This window comes from Ascidia mentula, chromosome 2 (assembly GCF_947561715.1).
Source record: "Ascidia mentula chromosome 2, kaAscMent1.1, whole genome shotgun sequence".
Classification (NCBI taxonomy): domain Eukaryota; kingdom Metazoa; phylum Chordata; class Ascidiacea; order Phlebobranchia; family Ascidiidae; genus Ascidia; species Ascidia mentula.
The window spans coordinates 14,709,707-14,737,612 of NC_138567.1; the positions used below are offsets into that span (position 1 = coordinate 14,709,707).

A 27,906-nucleotide genomic window follows, 5' to 3' on the forward strand; every position below is an offset into this window, starting at 1 on the left:
AAGCTGATTAGCTTGATAACTGATTTCCTGGTTAATTTTGGTTACTCATAACTACAAGTGAATAACTCAAATGAAAATAATTTTAATCTAAATAATCCTAATCTGCTCAAAGCATGAAAGTGGATAAAAGTGTAATTAATATTAAAGTAAAATGGCGCTTACGAAAGGTTGACCACCCCTGTATGTTTATCTGTGATCTTTGGGGTTGAATCTTTTACTGAGACATACCTTGAGTTACTGTTGCTACTGAACAGAATTCGGAAGTTGTACAATTTACAAGTAAATAGTCCGGAACGTCCGGTCCCTTGCATTCATTTGTTTGTGGATCACTGGAGTTGTATTGGCAATGGTAACAATCCAAATGTTCACCTGTAGTAGAAAATCAGAAATCACTGGCCATTTAACTACAAAAAATTGTCAAAAATATAAACCATGTACAAGTTCTTTAATTTAGGACAGCAATTTACTGGGCTTTTGAAAAAAAAGCTTTTTTTTTTCTTTTCTTTTTTGCAAGAAACAGTATCTGGATTTTTGAAAAATGTAATTATGAAGTTCGAAATCATAAACTAAAAACAAATTATCATACCGTTGGGTGTAAATTCTTCATTGTTGCAACCGTCTGTAATTGAAGCAATAAATGGTTACAATTGTAATATTTGTTTGACAACCAATAAATACGACTAAGTAATTACATTAGCATGTTTCTGGCAAGCTTTGAAGTGTACTACTAACAATACGGGTCTGCAAGGTTAATCGCCACGCAACAGATTTCCAGTAATGCGGTTACCCACATATGTCTACATGGCATTTCCCTAATTGAATGTTAAATTCGATACTACTCGCGGCTCCTTGAGCAAAATATTTTGAAATCAAACTTACAGGCACGTTTCAGTCACTGGTGGTTTTGCAAAACGATTTTAGATTTAACAAACCTTTATCACATTTAGATGTGCAAGTTTTGCCCAAAATGTCGCTGTCAACGCATCCTTCTGGTGTAAGGCTCGATCCACAGGATCTGGTGACCGTATTGGTATCGACTATCATAAATATAAAAATTACTGATTTGTAAATAAAAGTTATGAATATAAAAAGTAGACACGATTTGGCCAAAGTAATTACAACTTTCAAAACGAGTCTCTTTTGTCCGATAGTTCCCAAAAACAGATAAAAAAGTTCTTTATGTGTGCAAGGAACTGATCACATCGCAAATATTGTTACCATGTGTAGTATGTACGATACTTACATAAAGTCGTGGCGGCCGTTAAACATGCATCGCTCAAGCCAGAGCAAGATTCCAGGTAACTGTTATCTATTCCTGGACCTTCGCATTCGGCAATTACACCCAATGCTGATTGGTAGGTGCAATCATAGCACAACAGAGCTGTAGATATTAAAATGTTCTAGCTGTAGATATTGAAATGTTCTGTTTTTCTTAAAAGAAATACTCAGAGCAGAATCACCTTGCGTTTATCAATATTTTCCTAGCAAATACGAATTAAAACGTGTTCACACGTTATCCAAAACTTTCTTTTGATCTTTTGTATTTCAAGATTTTTCGGGTAAATATTTATTACATTTGCAAATCTGCCAAAGCTGTCAAAGCTGCCAAAGTTAGCATGAAAATGTTTCTAAACGCGTTTTCGTTCAAATTTAAACTCAAAACACGGATTTTGTTACCTTGAGGATCACGAAATGTGTTACATCTATCTGCAAAAAAGCACACAAAAAATATTGTTAATTTTGATCATGAGCCATTGAAAAACTTCCCGTTCCCCCTCGGTTAAGAAAACCTTAAAATATCTGTGTTGCTGGTCGTACCTTCCGAGCAATACTGAAAACAATTTCCACTTTCGAATGGCTGACAAGGAACACCAGTAGTCAAAGGTGGTCCACATTTTCTTTCCACTTTACCAACGTTTTGACCTGCAAACATCAACATTTTCTGGCTATCCAATTTGCGTTGGATGTAATAAAATATCCTGATTTGATTATTTAGTAAGAAGATCTTTTCAGGTGGGCGATTAATCCATATACCAAGTACAAAACATGATCGGAACTCGTGGACAGTGTAACCTGGGTTCGGATCCCGTCGAGTAAAGAAACACTGTGCGCCATGGATATATGATTGGCTATCATTTAGGGGGGTAAATGATTGTCAAACACTGAACAGCGACCTAATGATCTCAATACAAAAGATGTGTTTGCCAAGTAAGGACTTGCTGCACAGCGGGGCGATTCGTCCTGTCACAATGTTTGTTATACCATAATAGGAAATTTCCGTGATGCAAACATCGGATGGATCTGTGCATGTGACTGTCTTCACCTGGAACTGATAAGGAACTCGACATTCGGATTTCGATGGAATTACCGCTGTGTCGTAAACGCAAACGTAGCACACCAGACCTTGACCTGAACATGAAAACATCTTTGTTCAAATATACATTTAAAAATATTATGATTTAATATTCTTGCTGTCAGCCATAGTAAATTAATTAGCATTGTTCATCTGGCACATTATAATTACGGGAGTATTTTTTATTGTGTCCACCATCCGACGGGACTTCGTCGGGTATGTAGCAACAATAGTACATCTAGCGGACAAACATTTTCTTTACTTTTCCCTTTCTTTTTGGTGTTTTATGCGCTCGATGTGTTAAGGTGGCTGTACACAGGATCCGTTTTGTCCGTATGCGTATACGCGCGTAAAAATTCGGTCCGTCGACCTGCGCAACCAACCGTTAATCGTACGATAACGGATACTGTGTAAAGTTTCCTTTAACGGATGGTTCGGGACTAAAATTGGTACCGTTTCCGCACGTAATCTGTCGGTCCGTTTTCGGATGCAATTTACGCAAGTTAACGCAATACGCATTCTGTGTACAGCCTCCTTTATTGTTGCTACATTCCCCCGAGGAAGTCTCGCCAGATGGTGGACAAAACGTTAGTCACAATAAAAAAAAAACTCTCGTAACTTACGTGACAGATAACAATTCTTGTTAATTATGAGTTACATATAATTAATTTTTGGGTGTCGAATAAAATGTCTTAATACACAGCATACCTTGAGCTATCAGAGCCAATACCGAAAGGACAGCTAGAATCATCTTGGTTTAAGTGACAAAAACTTCAGAGTATTAATTTTCAACTCAATCTACAACCACTGACCTATCTCTATTGAGCAACACCAAACTAATGATTTAAGAATCACAACTGGCAACCTGGAATAACTTTACTTTTTGAACTGAATGTAAGCGACAAATTAACACCAAATTGCCACCAAGACATTAGTGCATGGTCTTATAAACTTGTTGAATGAAAAAGGCAACGGCAAATTTAAGACCGTGTCAAAAAGGACAAACACTGATAAAACGGTCTGGGTTTTCTCCGTTGAGCAAATATTTTTCACGAGTTTCGATATATGAGTTTGTACAGTCATAACCTATGAAACGAAAGTTTCGGATATCCTAGATTGTGTTTGTGAAACAGGCGTGATCTCGTATGCTATCATTTGTCGTTTTTTTTGCGCCAATGCGTTACCTGTGTATTTAGGAATATGTGTATAATAATCCTTGCATAAATATGTCTAGATGTATATACTTCAGGTATTCAATTGTATTGTATGGTTATGCTATTTGTTCCAGTTGCTTTAAGACACCGGAAATTTGAAATAAAAATTAATTACTCAGTAATCTAATTTTAATTTTTAAGAAAGTTTAGCAAAAAAGGAGATTAAAAATTGACGCGGGTTTCTCAGATACAGGAGATCAAAGTTGTATTTGAACCATTGGGAACGCAATCAAGCAAAGAGAAAAACTTTTCACGTAGTTCAAGGCGTTGAAAATAGGGATAACAGTAGTCATGACCTGTGATGGAACACTTTTGACCAAGACACATAGGAAACGTGTGGGGATTTTGCATACTTGTTTAAGCAGGTGAATGGCTAGAATGACCTCTAAAATAGATCTCTTGCTCCACCACATGGATATTATTTAATAAAAAGTCCTCTAGCTGCACCACAAGGATGTTATTTGAAAGAGTCTTCTCGCTTTACCACATGGATATTATCTAAAATTGTCCTTTAGCTCAACTAAATGTTTTTTAAAACAGAATGTTGTTTAAAACAGAATGTTGTTTAAAATCCGTGTGATGGACCCAGAACACTATTTTTGAAAACATCTGTGTGGTGTAGCTTGAGGATTATTTAAACAAGAAGAAAACCTGATCGGGATTAGTGGCGGGGATATTGTGGGTTTAATCCTGGTGTGGTAAAAAAATAAAATAAATATAATTAACGTATATTTCAACAGAATTTAACAGGACAGTTATTGTTGTTAAATGTCATATTTTCACGACTTGCTTGGAACCGTTAAACTTAAACTCCTTGGAGTGCTTCGCGAACCCAAATTAGAGAGCTCTAATCTCGATTATACATTTTCAAAATTATTTTACCTTTTTTTTATTTTGTTTTAAATAAATTTTAGCTTAGATTTTACAATATAAATCACCTTGGCCGCAAATAAATTCCTTTAAATAAAAATCCAACATTTCCAGTGCAAAGTTGTTGTTAAAAGAGTGAAAGGTTTCCATGCACTCCACTTGTTTGCTGATTCTGACGACAACACTTAGTGAAATGTTTCGTTTGTACGACCTCTTCCAGCACAGTGCACAGTTTTGTAAAGATTGTGGTAAATTAACTCTCTATTTCCGAATATAGATAACAACCCCAAAACATCCGAAATGTTTGATGTTGATGTACCTTCAATTTTATTAATATAGCTGCTGTTATTGACTTTCAGGTAAAAAAATAGGAGCGTTAGGTCACATATGGGATTGTAGCCTTACCGGTGAAACTCTTTTCTGTTTCAATAAAGCTATTTATTGTGCCCTGTACACTCTTACATATTTGTTAATCAAATGTACTAAAATAATGAATATTAGGGCCTGCGTCGTAGGGATTGTTTATTCGTCGCCGCATGATATGATATATCAAATGAAAGTTGTTAGTCAGTAATTCACAACTAAAACGCCACATCCGTTTTGTGGTAATTACAATTGAAAATGAGGTTGACAGCGAAAGAAAGTTGAGAACTTACGGGTAAATTCGGCGCCTTTCTGTTTTCACCTTGACTCCCACTTCTCATTTTTGTTAGTTCCGGGTTTGTCATTTCACGTTTTCTTAATGTATACGCGGGGCAAGTTAATGAATTCGGCATATTTTTTCCAAATGTTATGCCGTTCTTATTATCGCTGAGCCATAGTGAAAGGACACTGATGAATGATTTCTTGTTTCAACGCAACCCGCCTTTATTATCCTACAGAAGAAGTGATTTTAGTCGCGTTGGTGAATGGGAAAGGACCGTTGAGTCACCTGGTATTTGGCTACTTGAGTTACTATCCTTGGAGATAATATTTTGTAAGGAAAGGCACAGCGCTGCTGTCGTTTAGCTTAAAATTGCATTAAGTATAAAAATACACAATCATTTCGTGGATTACAACGTTTCTCAATGAATCAGGACAGATGCTCATTTCAGTGGACAGGAGCAAGAGAGAAGAACCAATCTTTCCAGTTCCTACTCAGGAATAAAATGTGCGTTTTAAAGATTTTGTTCCTTTTGTTGGTCATGATTCCTGGCTCGGTATCTTCTCCATATCTTATATCTCCAGGTAAAAATAATAGAAATAATATTGTTTTAGTTAAGTGATGAAGCCACATCTTGATGATTCGTGACCAATATTACCAACCATTTTGTATAGAACTTAATGCTTCAAATGCTTGTTATAAAGGTTAGAACCGGTTAATGTGTACTTTACAGTGGAAAAGTCAAAATATTTTTGGAAGCAAGTGCCTGATTATTTTTGCATGGTTACATATAAACAAGCTTTTTAGAATTTCAATGCGACAGTGACAAAATACTCATCAACGCCAAATATTCATTTTGTGATGGAAATGTTGATTGCTTGGATGCAAGTGATGAAATTAAAGTCGTTGATCAGCTGCCAGTTCCTCAAAACATCCAATACCTATTAATTGAAAGGTAAATCTAACCATTATCATTGCAAATTTATTGCAAGTAATTTTTAACACAACTACTGGAATGCTTTTTAGTAATTGGATCCCGGTAATTGAGAACGCCTCAACTCGTCCATACAGTCCATTCTCTCCTTATGTGAGGTAAAATACCAAAGCTGCGTAACGATAGGGCTACTAACTGTTTATTACTAAAAAAAGGAGACAGTTTCCTGTATGTTAATTTTCAGTCACTTGACCTAAAAGAGAAATTCAAAACGAAAATCTAATGCAAAATAAATGAGTTGAAAATAAAACCATGTTGTGTTTTTCAAATAAGATTAACGATGGTAGCCCAATCGCGGAAGTGATATAAAGGCTATTGTGACGTAGAATATTTTACAACGTTAAGTGACTGATGATAAGTTGAAGGAAGTTATAACCTTCGCAGTTAACTTCGATATCGCAGGACCAAAGTTGTATAATAATACAAAGATACAAAAAATTACCTGATGGTGAATACGGTTAATTATCAATAGTTATACCGGCATTAAGAAAAGTTTTGAATCGAAAGTGTATATTATTGGGACGTTAACTCGTACAATACAAAAAAAATCTCATAGCAATGCTGTTTAGATTTACATCCATGCCTACAGTATTTCGAATCCGAATAAGTAATCCGCATTTCAATGCGTGAACCGATTAACAATGTTGTGAACTCTGCATATTCAATGACAAAGTTTATTTTGACATTTTACACAAAGTTCCGCTTTTCCAGCTGCAATCCTGCACGGACCTACCCTCCCACAAACATGACGTGTGCTCTACCCTACCAACAATTTTGCAAGGGGATCTTATTGTGCAAAAACAGAGACTTTTGCGACGGTGGATGTTCATCACACTTCATGTGTCCTAACTCAACTTGCTGGGAACGTTCAACTGTTTGTGATAGAGATCCTTGTAACGATTGTCCGGCCTTTCAACACTGGGATAACGGGTTCGGGTTTAAATGCGTTCGCAATGGTCGGAATTGCAATCTTCCGCAACTGTTTTTATGGGATGGTGTTGCTGATTGTGACGATAAGTCAGATTTGTGTTATTCTGCAGAAAATGGAGATATCAGGTATATTTCAGGGTAGTATTTCTGAGTCCAAGTCAATTTACCAACATGTTTTATATGCACAGGGACATCCGTTTTGCCTCCAATTCGTCTTTTAACAAACAGTTGTGTTTTCAATGCACAACTGACCGATTTGTTGTTGCAAGATCAAGTGTATGTGACAACATTATCGACTGTCCTGATAAAAGTGACGAGTATAACTGTTCGGCAAATGACATCAGTTTTCCATCCTGGTAAAATAATGATAATTACAACACAATGAAGCATATTTCCCATGAAATCGTATGACGCAGGCCGCCAGATTTGTGCAACTGTTTTGACGAATACGGTGTATGTTTCAACTCCGCCAAATCAGGCAACACTACCTGCGTTCAAACCAAAGAGGAAGTCTGTTACGATTATGGAACATGCCCTGACAACCACGCATGTCAAAAATTGTGTCCTTCTCACTTCTGGTGTTCGGCGTCAATTTGTTGGAGGAGGTCTACTGTATGTGACGGTGATCCATGTAATGATTGTCCAGCTTTACCAACAACAGGACATGGTTTAAAATGTGTTAGAAATGGTGCCGCATGTAACTTACCACAGCAGCTCCTATGGGACCAAGTGTACGATTGTGATGATGGAAGTGACTTGTGTTATTCTTCGGTTAGTCAAGATTTTATGGACGACCCAAGGTAAGTGCTGCTGCATTTTGTGAGTGCCATAAACTACGATCAGTTTGCACAGGGACATACGCGTATTCTCTTCCGTGACCTTCAACAACACCTTATGCTTCCAGTGCATAAATGACCCAACGGTAATTTCAAGGTCACAAGTTTGTGATAACGTAATTGATTGTCCTGATCTGAGTGATGAATGCCTTTGTCAATCGACAACGATAACGGGATGTGAAAAACAGACGTAAGTATTGTTTAATATAGTAATACAGAAAGTTTAGTGCGAATATCCATCAAGTTCACATTTGGTTAGAAAAACCTAGCGAATGAATCACAAACGCTATTAATGTTTAGGCAAAACGCAACCAATTCCACAGATTGTCAACATCTAACAGGCCAGATTCCACTTGATTGGAGGTGCAAGTATTATTCCGATGTGCACGGGGTATGGATAAACTTTAGAAATATTAAACTAATATTGATAATTGATAAAACTTTTATTACTTAGTACTACAGCGGGACGATCAGCAGCAACCTGCTCTGTGATAATAATCTCGACTGTACTTACCTGTATGACCCAAACAGTGATAAAGGTTTTTTTACGGATGAAAGTACTGAGCTTTGTAACCAGACGTATTGCAAAACAACCAACGCATTTTATTTCCAAATTCCTGAGTCGATATTTTGTGACGGTTTTGTGGATTGTCATGACGGAAGTGACGAATACTCAGAAAATTGCACGAAACAAGAAAGAGTTAAATGTTCGGCATTGAACGGAGCTAAGGTAAGAATCTTGTCCAGCATAATTCATAATAATTTATATGCTTAATTTTGGGTAGTTACATCGCTTTCAGATTTCTGCTAACGTTATCGCAATTTTCATTTTATTGTAATTCAGATTTCTATCGGTAAAAATGAGGTGTGCGATTTCAATATCAACTGTGACGACCAAAGTGACGAAATGAACTGCACAAACGACGGAAGGTTTTATTGCGAAAATCAAAACCCATTGTTTGTTGAAAAGAAAAAGGTTTGTTCATTTTCCATTTTACAAATGAACCAAATATAATAACACACTGTCCATCAGAAATTTAACGGTGTCGGCGATTGCTCTGACTGGAGTGATGAGTGTCCAACTCTAACCAAAACTACTGACGAAAATATATTTTCATCACGATACGAGCTGATCGCAAACCCATTTCTACGAGCCCTCGTATGGATCATGGCTTTTCTGGCTCTAATTGGAAATTTGGTTTGGAGATGCTTAAATTCAGGCCTGAAATTATGGGGCGGAAATAATGGAACATTTATAATTTGACAGGTTGTGATGATTTCAGAGACAAAGACATTGGCAGGTGAAAAATCACCAACAGCTGCATTTCGGACTAATCACCTTCTTGTTCTTAACTTGTCAATATCCGACTTTCTCATGGGAATTTATCTCCTCATGCTTGGTGTTGCTGGTGTCCGGTATTCCGGGAGTTATTGTGCCAATGATCTTGCATGGAGGTCGAGTCTGAACTGCAGTGCAATGGGGGTTTTAGTAATTCTTTCAAGCGAAACGTCGGTGTTTACAATGGTTCTGTTGACAGTATTTCGCTTGTATTCTGTAACAAACGTAAGTTTTTGTCACATAGCTTCCAATTTTATTTTAACCCAACATTCTGTTCAGCCTTTCATTGCATCGAGGAAACCTCGTTTGGCGACAGTTCTTCTTTGCATTGCTGTCTCTTGGCTGCTTTCAATTTTCATTGCATTTTTTGCACTTTCATCTGAATTTGATAATTTTTTTGAAACCAAGGCTTGGATGAAAGAAAATCCATTTTTCGACAACGCTGCTGTGGAGTTTGAAAGTAAGTTCATTTCATGTATTCAGGAAATTTCAGTAACATGTTGTGGGATTTTGTTTGATCACAATAATTTTTTAGGTTTGGCTCTGGATATTTTCTGTTTATTCATAAACATGTCCAGTCATGTGTGACAGCATTAGATTCAAAAACACTAGGCTGCTTCTGTTTTTCAAAACTAACATTTGTTTTTTTTAGATATGAAATCCTTCATGGAGCGATTTGTTACATTAAAACACAACAACACTGGTTATAATTCCGAACCACTAAGCAGTGCCATAATGCGTCTGCGAAAGGCGAATTCTTGGAATGATTTTCCGCAAATCCTTTCGCACTACCATTACACAGATATGTTTGAAATATCAGGATACATAGGGCAAGTATATGCATTTACTTCAGAAAAATGAGTACAAACATATTCTACTTTTTTTAGATACTAAAGCACCAACAGCGTCTGCATCAGCAAACTTTACGTAACACCAAACGACAAAGCATGGGGATATTCAATTTCCATCATCACACTCAACTTTATAGCATTCGTGTTTGTGGCGGTTTCATACTTTTGGATTTACAGAAAATCCTCTGCCAGTGCTCGAAAATTAAACCAGAAATCTAAACAAGGAAGAGCGGAACAGCAAAACAAAGGTTGTATTATGTTTGCAATACCAACGGACATTACGCATAATTATATTTATTATTTTTAATTAGAGATGCAGAAGCGGATTCTTCGTCTAATCGTTACTGATTTCCTGTGTTGGGTTCCAATATCAGTCATGGCTTTTATGAACCTCTGTGGAATTCCTTTACCTGCGGTGATCTACGCTTTGTCAGCAATCATCCTTCTTCCCATCAACAGCTCTCTGAATCCTTTGATCTACTCTAATGCTCCGAAGTTGCTGTTTAAGAAACTTCGCGATTTTAAATTTCACACTCCAGAGGAACCCACATCACAAACTCATAGAAGTGTTCTTCCTTTAGAAAGCGCTGTGTAAAGTTTAATCTCACATTAATATTTTGCGACAAGAAATCCACTACTTGCCGACAACGGAATATGATGGAACTTAAACAAGCAATTATATTATAATTTGCGGTTGCGATCTCACTCCGAATTAATGTCTGAAATGTCTGATTTGGATCTTGTTTGTTTAAGTTTGCACGGTTGTGTTTGTATATATAAATGGCCTTTTAAGCTTTTTTGTAATTGTGAAACATCGGTTTCCTTGACTTTAACTCTTTAACGTTTGTATGCCTTTGTAATATTTGTATGCCTTTGTAATATTTCTTCAGTTAGTCGTGTCTGTCTCTGATCTATGACTATATGCTTGCTTGTGCACTGCTTTTATAAGAGACTGACTGTTAAAAAACTTTATTCGCACGAGCTTTCGCGAGATTGATCTCGCTTCATCAGGTGCAGCAAATGACGTGTCAAATAAAATGCGGTAACAGCGCTAAAAACAAGGAAGAAAAAAAAGGGAAAAACGCACGAAGAGGTGATAATTGTTGGTCACTGAGTGCCCGTGGCATCATGGTGCGTATAATGACTCATAAAGCCCCAGTCTCTATTGAGACCGTGGTTGATAGAGTCAAATTTTTGGATGTGGCGTTGTTCTGCCGTCTCTCTCGCTAGTCTCGTTCTTCTTATAACCTTCTGTAGCACCATGACCCTCAAGTCTTCAACACTGTGGTCAGGCTCGTTGAAATGAGCACCTACCGGTTTCTCGTAGTTGTTGTGCCGAATATCATTTTTGTGACCGTTCATTCTCTGTCTCAGTGTTTGTCCGGTTTGTCCGATATACAAAGCTCGTGGACAGCGCGCACACGTCAAGGCGTAAATTACGTTGGTTGACCTGCAGGAAAATGTTCCCTGTGGTGAGAAATGTTGCCCATGCTTTGTCATGAGTTGATTAGATCGGTTTATGTGGTGGCACAATGCGCATCTCGCACCTCCACATGGGTATGTCCCAAAGTTTTTCTTGGTAGTAGTATCCGTGTGGGTTAACATTGTTTTCAGGTTTGGTGGTTGGCGATAAGCGACAACCGGAAGCTGCGGGAACACTGCACAAAGTCGGCTATCACCCTGCAAGATGGGCTGTAGGTCTTTTGCGATTTTTTTCAGTCGTCCCATCGGTTTGTTGTATGTGACGACGATGGGGATTCGTGTGTTTTTGCTACCACGCTGGTTCTCTTGAATAAGCCGGTCTCGTGGGACGGTCGTCGCTCTTGCCATCTCCTTGTCTACCATGCTGGATCGGTAGTCATTCCCTATAAACCTGGTACGCAGTTCGCGCAACTGTGCGTTGCAGTCATCACGACGGGAACATATTCGTCTGTACCGGAGTGTTTGTGAGTGTACGATGGATCGATATACATGTTTCGGGTGGGCACTGGAAGGATGTAGGTATTTGCCGCTATCCGTCTGCTTCCGGTATATGGAGGTGAAGAGTTCACCGTCGTTTAGCGAAACCGTTACATCCAAGAAATGCACCGAAGTGAGCGAGTGTTCCATGGTGAACTGTATGTTAGGGTCCTCTTCATTGAAGTCCTCCACGAAGGCTCGAAGAGAATTCTCTCCCCCAGTCCAGATAAAAAAGATATCGTCGATAAATCGACGGTACAATACAAGGGACGGTTTCCAGGTGTTCGTGAATCGTTCCTCTAGATCAGCCATGAAAATGTTCGCGTACTGTGGTGCTAGGCGTGTGCCCATCGCCGTCCCCTTGACCTGAATGTAGTGTTCATCGTTGAAGAGAAAGTTATTGTGTGTCAGAATGAACTTGGTCAATTGAATAGCAATTTCTGTGAAGTCATCTTCTTCGGGAAGTATTTTGTGCAAGGCTTGCAGTCCACGTTCGTGGTCTATGTTGCTGTACAGGGATACAACATCCAACGTAACCAGTATAGCCTCGGGTGGAAGGTGTTTGATGGAGGATAGCTGTCTGATGAAATCCGTGGTGTCCCGAACATAGCTATTGGCGGCTTGAGCGTGTGGCTTTAATAATTTTTCCACGTACCCCGATACCATTTCCGTGAGCGTGCCAATGCCGCTTACAATTGGACGTCCCGGAATATTCGGTTTGTGTACCTTGGGTAACATGTAAAAAAAGCCTGGTGAAGGGTCCTCGGGAATCAACAAGCCCAGCTCTTTCCGGACCCGCTCTGGAAACGATTTAACCAGTTTCACAAGTTCTTTCCTGTATTTATCTGTGGGGTCAGTATCAAGTTTATTGTAGTACGTTGTGTTGTTTAGTTGCCGATGGGCCTCTTGTATGTAGTCTTTTGTTTCCATGACAACCACGGCACCTCCCTTGTCCGCGGGTTTAATTGTAAGGTTTTTGCAATTCCGTAGTTGCCGGACAGCTTTTGATTCTTTTAGTGACAAGTTGTGGTGAAGTCTGCTTTCTTTGTTAAGAATTTCCGCTTCTGCGCGATTCCGGAAACAGCTTATGTAGAGGTCGAGGTTTGGATTGCGTCCTTCCGGAGGTGTCCATTCGCTGTGGTGTGATTTGGAGTGGGCCTCATTCGTGTAGCCATCTTGTGTGCTTGTGGAGTTCGCATGAAAATATTCAGCCAGGCGCATGCGACGAAAAAACGCCTCTAAATCTGCGCATGCTTTAATTTTGTCTAGCGTTAACGCTGGGCAAAAACTAAGACCCTTCTGGAGAAGTGATGTTTCGCCACTGCTAAGTTTATGTGAAGATAAATTTATTGTACCAGTATCACCTCCTTTAGTGTTGCGTGTACTTGAAAGTCTTTCTTTTCGCAAATCGTCTAGTTTCCGTTTCTTCTTGTTGATAGCTTTATGCAGGGCGTAGTTATATCGACCTGTAGCCAAGTTAATATTATCCGTGTCGTTATCCCTTGTACCGAACTGCGTACCAGGTTTATAGGGAATGACTACCGATCCAGCATGGTAGACAAGGAGATGGCAAGAGCGACGACCGTCCCACGAGACCGGCTTATTCAAGAGAACCAGCGTGGTAGCAAAAACACACGAATCCCCATCGTCGTCACATACAACAAACCGATGGGACGACTGAAAAAAATCGCAAAAGACCTACAGCCCATCTTGCAGGGTGATAGCCGACTTTGTGCAGTGTTCCCGCAGCTTCCGGTTGTCGCTTATCGCCAACCACCAAACCTGAAAACAATGTTAACCCACACGGATACTACTACCAAGAAAAACTTTGGGACATACCCATGTGGAGGTGCGAGATGCGCATTGTGCCACCACATAAACCGATCTAATCAACTCATGACAAAGCATGGGCAACATTTCTCACCACAGGGAACATTTTCCTGCAGGTCAACCAACGTAATTTACGCCTTGACGTGTGCGCGCTGTCCACGAGCTTTGTATATCGGACAAACCGGACAAACACTGAGACAGAGAATGAACGGTCACAAAAATGATATTCGGCACAACAACTACGAGAAACCGGTAGGTGCTCATTTCAACGAGCCTGACCACAGTGTTGAAGACTTGAGGGTCATGGTGCTACAGAAGGTTATAAGAAGAACGAGACTAGCGAGAGAGACGGCAGAACAACGCCACATCCAAAAATTTGACTCTATCAACCACGGTCTCAATAGAGACTGGGGCTTTATGAGTCATTATACGCACCATGATGCCACGGGCACTCAGTGACCAACAATTATCACCTCTTCGTGCGTTTTTCCCTTTTTTTTCTTCCTTGTTTTTAGCGCTGTTACCGCATTTTATTTGACACGTCATTTGCTGCACCTGATGAAGCGAGATCAATCTCGCGAAAGCTCGTGCGAATAAAGTTTTTTAACAGTCAGTCTCTTATAAAAGCAGTGCACAAGCAAGCATATATTTGTAATATTTGTATGCCTGTGTAATATTTAATTGCTAAAGCGGAAAGAAAAGATGGAAGTGGACCTCGTATTTCCATTGGTATATACCTTGTTTCTCAATATGTGGATAAACCTAAATGATACCGATCCCCTATGGTAAGAAAAAAGAATGTATTAGTAAGGTTGTCATTGCACCTTTCACAGTAAATACAGCATTATGAGCGCTCAATTACAATGTCAATCACACTTTGCACAAACCGCCGTGTGAAATCATCTACAAATATTTTGGGGGGAAACCACCCACAGCATTTTAATGTTTGATGTCGTTTCTGAGAAACTCCGGGAGTGTAGTACGCATATCGCTTCGAATAAAAATGATTTGGATCTTGTTTGTTTAAGTTTGCACTGTTTTATTTGTACATATAAAAGGACTTTTTATGCTTTTTTGTAATTGTAAAATATCGGTTTCCTTGACTTTAACCCTTTAACGTCTGTGTAATATTTGTACGTTTGTGTAATACTTAAGTTGGCTTCGTATTTCCATGGGTATCTACCTTGCTCTCCATACGCGTTACGCCCGATCTTCAATGGCATACGCCGTAAGGTACAACACCTCCAAAACCGAATGTATTGCGCTATTCTCCCAGGTAAAAATAATAGAAATAATATTGTTTTAGTTGAGTGATTAAGCCACATATCTTGATGATTCGTGACCAATATTACCAACCATTTTGTATAGAACCTAATGCTTCAAATGCTTGTTATAAAGGTTAGAATCGGTTAATGTGTACTTTACAGTGGGAAAGTCAAAAGATTTTTGGAAGCAAGTTCCCGATTATTTTTGCATGGTTACATATAAACAATCCTTTTAGAATTTCAATGCGACATTGATAAAAGCACTATCAACGCCGAATATTTATTTTGTGATGGAAATGTTGGTTGCTTGAATGCAAGTGATGAAATTAAAGTCGTTGATCAGCTGCCAGTTCCTTAAAACAACCAATTCCTACTAATTGAAGGGTAAGTCTAACCATTATTATTGCAAGTTTATAGCAAGTAAATTTTAACACAACTACTGGAATGCTTTTTAGTAATTGGATCCCGGTAATTGAGAACGCCTCAACTCGTCCATACAGCCCATTCGCTCCTTATGTGAGGTAAAATACCAAAGCTACGTAACGATAGGGCTACTAAATGTTTATTGCTAAACAAGGGAGACAGTTTTCTGTATGTTAATTTTCAGTCACTTGGCCTAAAACAGAAATTCAAAACGAAAATCTAATGCAAAATAAACGAGTTGAAAATAAAAACATGTTGTGTTTTTCAAGTAAGAGGAACGATGGTAGCCCAATGGCGGAAGTGATATAAAGGCTATTGTGACGTAGAACATTTTCCAAGGTTAAGTGACTCATGATAAGTTGAAGGAAGTTATAACCTTCGCAATTAACTTCGGTATCGCAGGACCAAAGTTGTATAATAATACAAAGATACAAAAAATTACCTGATGGTGAATATGGTTAATTATCAATAGTTATGACGGCAACAAGAAAAGTTTTGAATCGAAAGTGTATATTATTGGGACATTAACTTGTACAATGCAAGGAGAATCTCGTAGCTCTGCTGTTAAGATTTACACCCATGCCTACAGTATTTCGAATCCAAATAAGTAATGCGCATTCAATGCGTGAACCGATTACCAATGTTGTGAATTCTGCATATTTAATGACAAAGTTTATTTAGACATTTTACACAAAGTTCCGCTTTCCCAGCTGCAATCCTGCACGGACCTACCCTCCCACAAACATGACGTGTGCTCTACCCTACCAACAATTTTGCAAGGGGATCTTATCGTGCAAAAACAGAGACTTTTGCAACGGTGGATGTTCATCACACTTTATGTGTCCTAACTCAACTTGCTGGAAACGTTCAACTGTTTGTGATAGAGATCCTTGTAACGATTGTCCGGCCTTTCAACACTGGGATAACGGGTTCGGGTTTAAATGTGTTCGCAATGGTCGGAATTGCAATCTTCCGCAACTGTTTTTATGGGATGGTGTTGCTGATTGTGACGATAAGTCAGATTTGTGTTATTCTGCAGAAAATGGAGATATCAGGTATATTTCAGGGTAGTATTTCTGAGTCCAAGTCAATTTACCAACATGTTTTATATGCACAGGGACATCCGTTTTGCCTCCAATTCGTCTTTTAACAAACAGTTGTGTTTTCAATGCACAACTGACCGATTTGTTGTTGCAAGATCAAGTGTATGTGACAACATTATCGACTGTCCTGACAAAAGTGACGAGTATAACTGTTCGGCAAATGACATCAGTTTTCCATCCTGGTAAAATAATGATAATTACAACACAATGAAGCATATTTCCCATGAAATCGTATGACGCAGGTCGCCAGATTTGTGCAGCTGTTTTGACGAATACGGTGTATGTTTCAACTCCGCCAAATCAGGCAACACTACCTGCGTTCAAACCAAAGAGGAAGTCTGTTACGATTATGGAACATGCCCTGACAACCACGCATGTCAAAAATTGTGTCCTTCTCACTTCTGGTGTTCGGCGTCAATTTGTTGGAGGAGGTCTACTGTATGTGACGGTGATCCATGTAATGATTGTCCAGCTTTACCAACAACAGGACATGGTTTCAAATGTGTTAGAAATGGTGCCGCATGTAAGTTACCACAGCAGCTCCTATGGGACCAAGTTTACGATTGTGATGATGGAAGTGACTTGTGTTATTCTTCGGTTAGACAAGATTTTATGGACGATCCGAGGTACGTGTTGCTGCATTTTGTGACTGCCATAAACTACGATAAATTTGCACAGGGACATACGCGTATTCTCTTCGGTGACCTTCAACAACTCCTTATGCTTCCAGTGCATAAATGACCCAACGGTAATTTCAAGGTCACAAGTTTGTGATAACGTAATTGATTGTCCTGATCTGAGTGATGAATGCCTTTGTCAATCGACAACGATAACGGGATGTGAAAAACAGACGTAAGTATTGTTTAATATAGTAATACAGAAAGTTTAGTGCGAATATCCATCAAGTACACATTTGGTTAGAGAAACCTAGCGAATGAATCACAAACGCTATTAATGTTTAGGCAAAACGCAACCAATTCCACAGATTGTCAACATCTAACAGGTCAGATTCCACTTGATTGGAGGTGCTCGTATTATTCCGATGTGCACGGGGTATGGATAAACTTTAGAAATATTAAACTAATATTGATAATTGATAAAACTTTTATTACTTAGTACTTCGATGGGACGATCAGCAGTAACCTACTCCGTGATAATAATCACGACTGTACTTACCTGTATGACCCAAACAGTGATAAAGGTTTTTTTACGGATGAAAGTACTGAGCTTTGTAACCAGACGTATTGCAAAACAACCAACGCATTTTATTTCCAAATTCCTGAGTCGATATTTTGTGACGGTTTTGTGGATTGTCATGACGGAAGTGACGAATACTCGGAAAATTGCACGAAACAAGAAAGAGTAAAATGTTCGGCATTGAACGGAGCTAAGGTAAAAATATTGGCTAGCATAATTAATAATTTATATGATTGGTTAATTTTGGGTAGTTACATCGCTTTCAGATTTCTGCTAACGTTATCGCAATTTTCATTTTATTGTAATTCAGATTTCTATCGGCAAGAATGAGGTGTGCGATTTCAACATCAACTGTGACGACCAAAGTGACGAAATGAACTGCACAAAAGACGGAAGGTTTTATTGCGAAAATCAAAACCCATTGTTTGTTGAAAAGAAAAAGGTTTGTTCATTTTCCATTTTACAATTAAACCAAATACAATAACACACTGCCCACCAGAAATTTAATGGTATCGGCGATTGCTCTGACTGGAGTGATGAGTGTCCAACTCTAACCAAAACTACTGACGAAAATATATTTTCATCACGATACGAGCTGATCGCAAACCCATTTCTACGAGCCCTCGTATGGATCATGGCTTTTCTGGCTCTAATTGGAAATTTGGTTGGTAGATGCTTAAATTCAGGCCTGAAAATATGAGGCGTAAAAATAATGGAACATTTATAATTTGACAGGTTGTGATGATTTCAGAGACAAAGACATTGGCATGTGAAAAATCACCAACAGCTGCATTTCGGACCAATCACCTTCTTGTTCTTAACTTGTCAATATCCGACTTTCTCATGGGAATTTATCTTCTCATGCTTGGTGCTGCTGGTGTCCAGTATTCCGGGAGTTATTGCGCCAATGATCTTGCATGGAGGTCAAGTTTGAACTGCAGTGCAATGGGCGTTTTAGTAATTCTTTCAAGCGAAACGTCGGTGTTTACAATGGTTCTGTTGACAGTATTTCGCCTGTATTCTGTAGCAAACGTAAGTTTTTGTCACATAGCTTCCAATTTTATTTAAACCCAACATTCTGTTCAGCCTTTCATTGCATCAAGGAAACCTAGTTTGGCGACAGTTTTTCTTTGCATTGTCGTCTCTTGGCTGCTTTCAATTTTCATTGCATTTTTTGCACTTTCATCTGAATTTGATAATTTTTTTGAAACCAAGGCTTGGATGAAAGAAAATCCATTTTTCGACAACGCTGCTGTGGAGTTTGAAAGTAAGTTCATTTCATGTATTCAGGAAATTTCAGTAACATGTTGTAGGATTTTGTTTGATTACAATAATACTTAGGTTTGGCTCTGTATATTTTCTGTTTATTCATAAACATGTCTAGTCATATGTAACAGCATTAGATTCAAAAAAACTAGGCTGCTTCTGTTTTTCAATCTAACATTTGTTTTTTTTTAGATATGAAATCCTTCATGGAGCGATTTGTTACATTAAAACACAACAACACTGATTATGATTCGGAACCTCTAAGCAGTGTCATAATGCGTCTGCGAAAGGCAAATTCTTGGAATGATTTTCCGCAAATCCTTGCGCACTACCATTACACAGATATGTTTGAAATATCAGGATACATAGGGCAAGTATATGCATCTACTTCAGAAAAATTAGTGCAAACATTTACTACTTTTTTAGATACTACAGCACCAACAGCGTCTGCATCAGCAAACTTTACGTAACACCAAACGACAAAGCATGGGGATATTCAATTTCCATCATCACACTCAACTTTATATCATTCGTGTTTGTGGCGGTTTCATACCTTTGGATTTACAGAAAATCCTCTGCCAGTGCTCGAAAAGTAAACCAGAAATCTAAACAAGGAAGAGCGGAACAGCAAAACAAAGGTTGTATTATGTTTGCAATACCAACGGACATTAATTATAATCATATTTATTATTTCTAATTAGAGATGCAGAAGCGGATTCTTCGTCTAATCTTTACTGATTTCCTGTGTTGGGTCCCAATATCAGTCATGGCTTTTATGAACCTCGGTGGAATTCCTTTACCTCCGGTGATCTACGCTTTGTCAGCAATCATCCTTCTTCCCATCAACAGCTCTCTCAATCCTTTGATCTACTCTAATGCTCCGAAGTTGCTGTTTAAGAAACTTCGCGATTTTAAACTTCACGCTCCAGAGGAACCCACACCACAAACTCATAGAAGTGTTCTTCCGTCAGAAAGTGCTGTGTAAAGTTTAATCTCACATTAATATTTTGCGACAAGAAATCCACTACTTGGCGACAACGGAATATGATGGAACTTAAACAAGCACATATATTATAATTTGCTGTTGCGGTCTCCCTCCGAAATAATGTCTGATATGTCTGATTTGGATCTTGCTTGTTTAAGTTTGCACTGTTGTGTTTGTAAATATAAAGGACTTTTTATGCTCTTTTGTAATTGTAAAATATCGGTATTCTTGGCTATAACGCTTTAACGTCTGTGTAATATTTGTTCGTCTGTGTAATATTTGTACGTCTGTGTAATATTTAAGTTGGCCTCGTATTTCCATGGGTATCTACCTTGCTCTCCATACGCGTTACGCCCGAACTTCAATGGCATACGCCGTAAGGTACAACACCTACAAAACGGAATATAATTTTATTAAATTTACCACGTCTGACAAGTGACATGTATTGCGCTATTCAGTTTGAAGATGTATTGCGCTTGTACGACACCTAATGGCGTTTAACAGAAGAAAGATTTACGCAACATTTTGACGTCACAAACAAATTGGAAATTACCTCGATCGATAGACCACCATGTGCACTTTCAGCATGCTTTGTCGCAAAACAATTTCATTGGGTCGTAGAGTAAAAACTATGGACTATTAATAATCCGTTGATACACCGTCAGGTTGGTCTATCCTTTTTTACCATCTGCGAAAATTTAATTATGTATTGTCTTTGCGCGATATCCTGTGGCGTTTAATATAATATCACTACATACGCAGCATTGTGACGTCACAGACATATTCGAAATCGAATCAAAATTGAAACCAAAAGTCATGCCTTTTATGACGAAGCAAGTATGATTTCAGTGCAAAGTTGCGTTTATGTTTGGTTTGACGACCAAATCAAACACATCGATCCAGGTCGCTCGTAATCACGCTAAACGGCTTGAAGCCACCATGTGTACTTTCAGATAATGTCGTTGAGTAAAAATTACAGACTCTAAACCTAAAGAATCCAGTGATGCATCTTCTGAATGGTCTATCCCTACATTATTTTCTACGTAGCTTAACTTGCTATGTTATATATGTGTAGCGCAAAAGAACTTTGCGTTTCATTTCCAAGTTTCACGCTTTGTTATATCACGTATTCTTTTACGCCACGTTCTTTTTCACCTTTTGTTATTTCACCTTCCACCTGTTCATTTGAATGTTTTGTATTTACGGAGTGTCTCGAACGCACCAGTCACCGCACGTTGATTTTATAACGCAGCGCTAGCTCCCTTCCTCTCACGTGACACGGTTGGGCCAATGGCTGGCGATACAAAAGATAAAACCAGACTAACACGAGACGCTAAGAAAAATCGAGGGCAGACCGTTTTTTGGCAGATTATGATTCGTCTGTGCTATTTTTAAAGTTTTTATGAACAAGATTGAATTGAATTGTTTAACCGTTGGGCTGGAACAGGCTTGTGGTTAGCCGTTAATGCAGCGTCCTGAGGACCTTGGAAAGCGTTTGTTTAAGAAGCGTAACACGAAATTGGCGAGCACGCCAGGACGCTGCAAGCACAGAAGAAGCGTTCCTGTCACACGTGAAAGGACTAAGGTTCGTCATATTTTTTCTTGATCCGGAAGATGGCTTTTAACATCGGCATGACTCCTCCGCATTTCAGAAACGGAGACCATTTTAACTCATTTTTACAAGTTTTTAATTCTTATTGCGCCAGCATAAAAGCTACCGAAGAGGTTAAGAAGCACCTTTTCTTAACAAATGTTGACAAAGACTTTATAACGGGGCCGATAATCTGTACGAAATGCAATTTGAAGAGATAGTAACTAAAGCCAAAGCAGTTGGAGTAAACCCCACTGGCCAATGCGCGCTGAGAAGCCAGTTGGTCAACCGAATCCAAGGGCAACAAGAAGACGGTAGAACTTTTGTGTATGCCATAGAAGCTTTAGCCGCCCGTGCGTACCCGAGGGCAGCCGACGCCGCCATTAAAAATGAGGTGATGCTTCTCGCTTTATTGCGGGGTCTCAAGGACCGCCAACTAGTGGACTCAGTTAGACAAAAATGTCCACAGCGGGATTTCAGTGTTTGTGCTAAAATGGTCGTCGAGTCCGATGTGTCACACAGCTCTCTTCCCATTACATCGATTAATTCAACCCGAAATCCTGAGTTGGGCGAACTCAAAAACACTTTGGTCGAGCTTAATTCGAATGTGCAGCGATCTATTGATAGCTTTCGCAACGAGCTCGATTCCATGCGCCGTGATCTCGACGTTCTCCAGCGACCCGGACCACCGAGGTTGGGCCCAAACCATCAAGTCAACAATCCCCATTGCAGGTGGTGAACACCGCCCAGCAATGGCCGACACCAAGCCTGGACTTCATTCAGAGCAACGGTTGCCAACTCTGTTACAAAAAAATGCTGTTCTACGTTGGATCGGGTTCCGCGGCTCTACTTTCTTCCCCCTTCCACTGTAAACGCACAGATGTACGTCTAAAAGAAGACGTGACGATCCCACCATTTTCAGACATTCGCATGTTGCTCGCCTGACTCCGATACTGACCTCCGGCAACGTCACATGGTCAATCCTTTCCATCGCCACGTTGTGATTACGAAGACGGGAGGATGCATCAACTGTGAATCTATTGTTTCGATCACAACTGCAGTGCAACGAACCCCAAAGGCCGGCGGCTCACGAGCGAAGGCAGGGGATCTCGGTCGGACCCACTTGGCCGAACACGCGATAGATACAGGTGATCATGCACCGGTCCGACAACCGCCACGACGGATGGCCCCAGGAAACAAAGGGAAAGTGGAGGAAATTGTCGGGGAGATGGAGCAACAGGGAAGAGTTTACGTCACGGCCTTACAGAACACTAGTCTGAAATTCGATTATAACCACAGTTAAGCACCCTAGGCTATTTCGTTTAGCTGATCGTCATACAGCATGTGGCATCCTCGAAAAAGGCCATTATTTTTCTCTTTTTTACTGACAGGTTACAAATTCATCACAAACTCAAACCGGTTCGCGGCCCGGAGGTTGGAATCCCTGTATTTAAATATTGTAAAAACGACGTCAAACTTACAACATTCAATACCATCTCTGGTGTAGTTTGCGTTGCAAGAACATTGAAAACTGCCTACGGTGTTGATGCAAGTTGCATGTTGATGGCAGTTGTGCATTACATTCGCGCATTCGTTTACATCTGAATATGATAATTTCGATCAATTTCAGTGGACTGTAAAATACTGAGTGTCATAAACACCGGAGATGGTATTGATTTCACTGGACTGTAAAATACAACATGAAATAATTAACATTTTCTTCCTGTTAGTTGACGTCAGCTAAGAATATATAGGCGCCAGAATCAATATGAGTTGTAGCGTATTATTTTAAGCAGAATTCATCTGGCATTTTCAAGTCTTTTGCGATTTACCCGGCACATTTCTCTTAGTACCAAATATTCCAGCTTTCAGGGCAATTTCTTACCTATTTCACAGTCTGACCCGATCAACCCGGGGTTACAAGAACAATGTTGGTCGTTAACTCCAGACAAACATTCACCGTTGTTAGAACAAGTTCTCAAACAATCTTCTTCTGAAATATTAGTTGGAAAACAAGCGTTATTTCATTTATCACTTCTTTTCAATTGCAATCCCTGTTTATCAGTTGAAAGGCTTTCTGTTAACTTACGAGCGAACGAAAAGTATTGACTTGATAAACCACACGATTTGCTGGTTACGCCACCCTTGGTCGAACCAATAAATGAACGTCTTCCGTTTCTTGAATAAAACGTCACGTATCCTCCACTTCCTGAAAATATTCTTGGTTGATTCAAACAAACCACAAAGTGTTAATTACACTATTACTTACGCGACAAGATACCAGCGTGGATGGCAGAGACACAAACGGAGGAATTCTTGTTGTACGAATTTGTTCCACAGATGTAGTTTGACGAACAACCAGGTGGACAAAATACATCAGTTTCAGAAAACTCACTGTTTCCTGTCGTGCTGCATTTCACTATATTTACATTTAGTAATTATTTATTCTAACCAAAACGCTACCCGGGCATAGCTTACTTTCAAATGTGTACGACCATCTTGCAAACGAACAAGATTTGCTTCTCACTCCGTTCCTGTCCAATCCTTTATATTCATGTATTGGGTCACTTTTGTATACTTCAAAGTAGCCTCCATCATCTTTACAAAAAATATTTGGTTTGAGTTCATATCAAAGAAAATACGGTAAACATGCCAGGGTACTGTCACTGTAACTTACTATCCATCAGTCCTGCATGAATTGCAGCCAGACAAAGGGGACCAGAGGCGTAATCATCACTTCCACACAAATCCGAATTTTCTCCAGCAGTTGGGTGGGCAAATTACTTTTGAAATTGAATGTTTTAAATCTGATAACTTTGTGTCACAACTTTGTGTCTGATAACTTCCCCATCAACGAATTGAATCCATTTTGTAACTGCGACAAAAACTAAATATCTTGCAAACGCGCGCCGAAATTTCATTTATACTTTCACCCAGCACACAGAACATAACACACTCTTGCATTCAACAGACAAGCGGAATGCGACAGCAAGACCAGAAACACAATGTACTCACACCACCGAATTTAACCTGAACAAAATAGCACATTGACCAAACTGGTTTGCGAAACAAGCTGATGAAAGTATTCAAATAATTTATGTAGTTTTTAATATATTATATAAGCGTTTGATTGTCTTGTTATTTATTACGAGTATTATGTGAGCGGTTCGATATTTACATGTTTGTGCCATGGTAAAAAATATTCTATTGTTAACTTCTGTAACATTTTATTGGCATAGTACTCAAAACCTGTCACACTAGTAATAAATCCGGATATGAGAACAATCATGAAGAGTGTTACTCAGTGATGATGCTACACCATTCACGTACTCGGTTAAGGCTTCACTGCTCACAGAACAGCCAGTTGCTTGTGCTCGGTCGCCGTAAGTTCAAGTCAGCGCACCGATGGTTGTTTTTTTTTATAATCTCTCGCTGCAACGGGGCAGTCAGACGCGTTGATTGGCCGTAATGAGGCCATGTCAGCGCGTCGATATGAGTTTGTTCTTTCTCTCTGTAGGTGATTGGGAATTTGGCCAGCGGTCGGTGACAAACAATGAAGTTAATGAAGTGGAACTTGAATTCCGCGAGCTGCACGGTTTACGGATGTAAGGACAATCATGATCAGCTGTGTTGCTCAATGATGAAGCTAAACCTGTAATAAATGGTCAGTGCTAGGTTAAGGCATTCACTGCTCATAGAACAGTCAGCTGCTTTTGTTTGGTCGCAGTGAGTTCAAGAATAGTATGCTCTTATGGTAGCGCAACGGCTCCTCCTGATTGTCTCCGTCACGCATGACTTCCAGGAGATCAAATGCGACTTTTTGCATACGAAGAGATAGGAAACTCACAAATAAATTGGAATTACTTAAAACGTGGGTAGAGTTTCGAGCTGATTTTTAAGTATGTTAAAGTTAGTACTATATTGATTCCAATAATTAAAAATATTAAATATTTCCTACCTTTCTTTCTGAGGAACGGCGATGTTTTGTCAAACAGGTTTTTGGACAACATGTGTAAATTGAAGTTTTGAAGTGTACGTATACCACCGTATGCAGTATTTGGTTTAGGTATTTATTAACGTACTGTCTTGACGTATAAATCTAGTGACGTAATCATGACGTCATATGGGTGGTGTTGTAGAATTCTGGGCCAAGACTATGCAGAATTTTTTCAAACCCTACTCCAAGATTTTGTAAAAGATTTTAAGAAAGGAATCACAGGTTATGAAGGATGGGACCTCTGTTTTAAACACGCGGGTATATAGCTCTGGTTGCTTGCACAATCTAATGGTAGTGACGCAATATATACGACCAAAGTTGTTGTTTTAAGATTTACATTTTTATACAATCAGTTCGCCAATGACCAATGCATCAAGAGGAAGATACATCTCTTACGGATGCTGGTGTGGATGGAGAGGAGGGGGAAAAGTTGTGGATCGCGTTGATGGGTAAACTCTCTTTCCTCCATCTTTCGCTTCAACATAACTTTTTTCTTATATATTTAGATGTTGCAAAGACCACGACCTTTGTTTGCAAGAAATTGCGATGAGTTACAATGCCACAAATTGGACTTCCGAGTTGGCTTTTAGGACCAGTTACAAGACAACGTGTTCCAACAAACACACAATTTGTTGTAAGAACTTCATTTATTAAACCAGTTACAACTAAAATCAAAGACACATGTGAAACAGAAAACTATTTCCGTTTTCAGATGGAAGTGGTTTACCAAGAGCAACTTGCAAATGCGATCAAACATTTAGCTCGTGCGTAGCTGGAAACAACAGTTACTACAGTTTCTTTTATACTAGATAATTTATTTCAAAAAAAAGTTGTTACCTCCGTTGACACTATGAACTTTCATAACGTTTGCAATATTGTACAAATTTGCATTAGGTCCGTATTGTTCTTTGTTGTCGCTTGTATACCTATTCTACGGACATATTATTATTTCAAGTTAAAAAAAATTGCAAAATAAAAACAGTGACCACCAATTTTGAACGCCATCACACACATAGAAATCGACGTATTGCTGGAATTTGAAAGTTGTTGCCTCCCGGACGGTATATAAATATACTTGACTTTTTGAAATTTGGTCGAATGAAATTCTAAAAGTTCAATTCGGATGAATGTGAAATTGGCGAATGGAAACTGAAAACTAAGTGCAATTTTTTTTTTGCTTTTTTAGTTGACTGTTGGAATGTCAAAAGTAAAAGTGCTACGACTTTTTTTACCAAACACTTTTCGCGGCTTGTTACTTGCCCGCTACTAATCAGGTGTTTACTGACACATACTCTCTGTTCATAACTGGGTTCAACATTTGTCAAACATGTTATATCAATTGCCTGAGTGCCCTCCATAGTTTTTTACGCTTAGTTGAAATTTATTTATTGTTTATCCTGATGCGGCTTATACGTCATAAGGAAGTATTTGCGTTTAGTTTGAAGTTGTTTGTCGTTGACATTATTTGTGACTTATAAAGAAGTGTTTACGTTTAATTGACATTTTGTACCAGGTTAGTTTGGTTGCGCAAGTTTCCTATATAGCTTGATTACCTCAATGTCTTGACTGTTTTACAACACAACTATAGTGTCGCTGCCTGGTCGCTTGCCTCAACTGGCTTGCATTTTCTATCTGCTCCTAGCTTTGTTAGTTTGCGTCACGAAATTGTCCAATCGGACCTTGGACTAATCAGGAAAGTTGGTGCATCTTCTTCGAATTAGATCGCATGTTACTCATGCGTTTCCCATGTCGTTTAAAGGATTTCAAAATACGTTACGGCGTGTAATGAACTTGGGTTTTAACGCAAGTTTATGACGTATAATTTAAAGCTTTACTTTTGCCGCTACAATTCTGTAAGGAAATACTTCCCGCCAACATACAGTGCATTTGGTATATTATTGTGCATCAACAAACAGTGCATAACTGTAACGTCGCTGCCTGGTCGCTTGTCTCAACTGGCATCGAATCGGATCTTTGACTAATCAGGAAATTCAAAAATGTTTGCAAAGAACTTGGGTTTTAACGCAAGTTTGCAACGAATAATTTAAAGTTTACTTTTACTTTTTTATACGTCACCTTCACCTCGAGAGGATCTCCCACGAAGTGATATTCTTGCCGAGGGAAATAACAATGTAATCGACAAGTTTCAGGTTTGCCCCGAAAGAATTGTCACCACTGTACAAGGAAACCGGGTAATTTTGAGAGGACGCATTTTACCGACAGAAAGAAAGTTTTACCAGTCGGCACTAACGTTGCAAAA

The 27,906-nt window shown here is 39.1% G+C and overlaps 2 protein-coding genes and 2 pseudogenes across 2 annotated transcripts; 3 read left to right on the forward strand and 1 right to left on the reverse strand.

Moving 5' to 3' along the window:
* The first annotated feature begins 6,113 nt into the window (after positions 1 to 6,113).
* Positions 6,114 to 10,736, forward strand: LOC145890222 (uncharacterized; annotated as a pseudogene).
* Positions 10,737 to 11,137: 401 nt separating this feature from the next.
* On the reverse strand, positions 11,138 to 13,210 carry LOC145890223 (uncharacterized). The gene has a single exon (XM_082981246.1). The coding sequence runs from the start codon at positions 13,208 to 13,210 to the stop codon at positions 11,138 to 11,140; it is 2,073 nt and encodes a 690-aa protein (XP_082837372.1).
* A 3,041-nt stretch (positions 13,211 to 16,251) lies between these two features.
* LOC145890224 (uncharacterized) lies at positions 16,252 to 20,058 on the forward strand (annotated as a pseudogene).
* Positions 20,059 to 25,141: 5,083 nt separating this feature from the next.
* LOC145890225 (acidic phospholipase A2-like) lies at positions 25,142 to 26,459 on the forward strand. Its single transcript, XM_082981247.1, has 4 exons — positions 25,142 to 25,254; positions 26,000 to 26,095; positions 26,153 to 26,280; positions 26,359 to 26,459. Exons 1-4 carry the CDS (start codon positions 25,142 to 25,144, stop codon positions 26,457 to 26,459), a joined length of 438 nt encoding a protein of 145 aa, XP_082837373.1.
* The last annotated feature ends 1,447 nt before the right edge of the window (positions 26,460 to 27,906 follow it).

Bases quoted from the DNA above. Each gene is read 5' to 3' on its own strand.
- LOC145890223 (XM_082981246.1), bottom strand. From the start codon at position 13,210: ATGCGCCTGGCTGAATATTTTCATGCGAACTCCACAAGCACACAAGAT.
- LOC145890225 (XM_082981247.1), top strand. From the start codon at position 25,142: ATGAGTTTGTTCTTTCTCTCTGTAGGTGATTGGGAATTTGGCCAGCGG. The intron at 26,096-26,152 runs GTAAACTCTCTT...TTATATATTTAG, and splicing joins GTTGTGGATCGCGTTGATGG to ATGTTGCAAAGACCACGACC. The intron at 26,281-26,358 runs GTAAGAACTTCA...TTCCGTTTTCAG, and splicing joins CAACAAACACACAATTTGTT to ATGGAAGTGGTTTACCAAGA.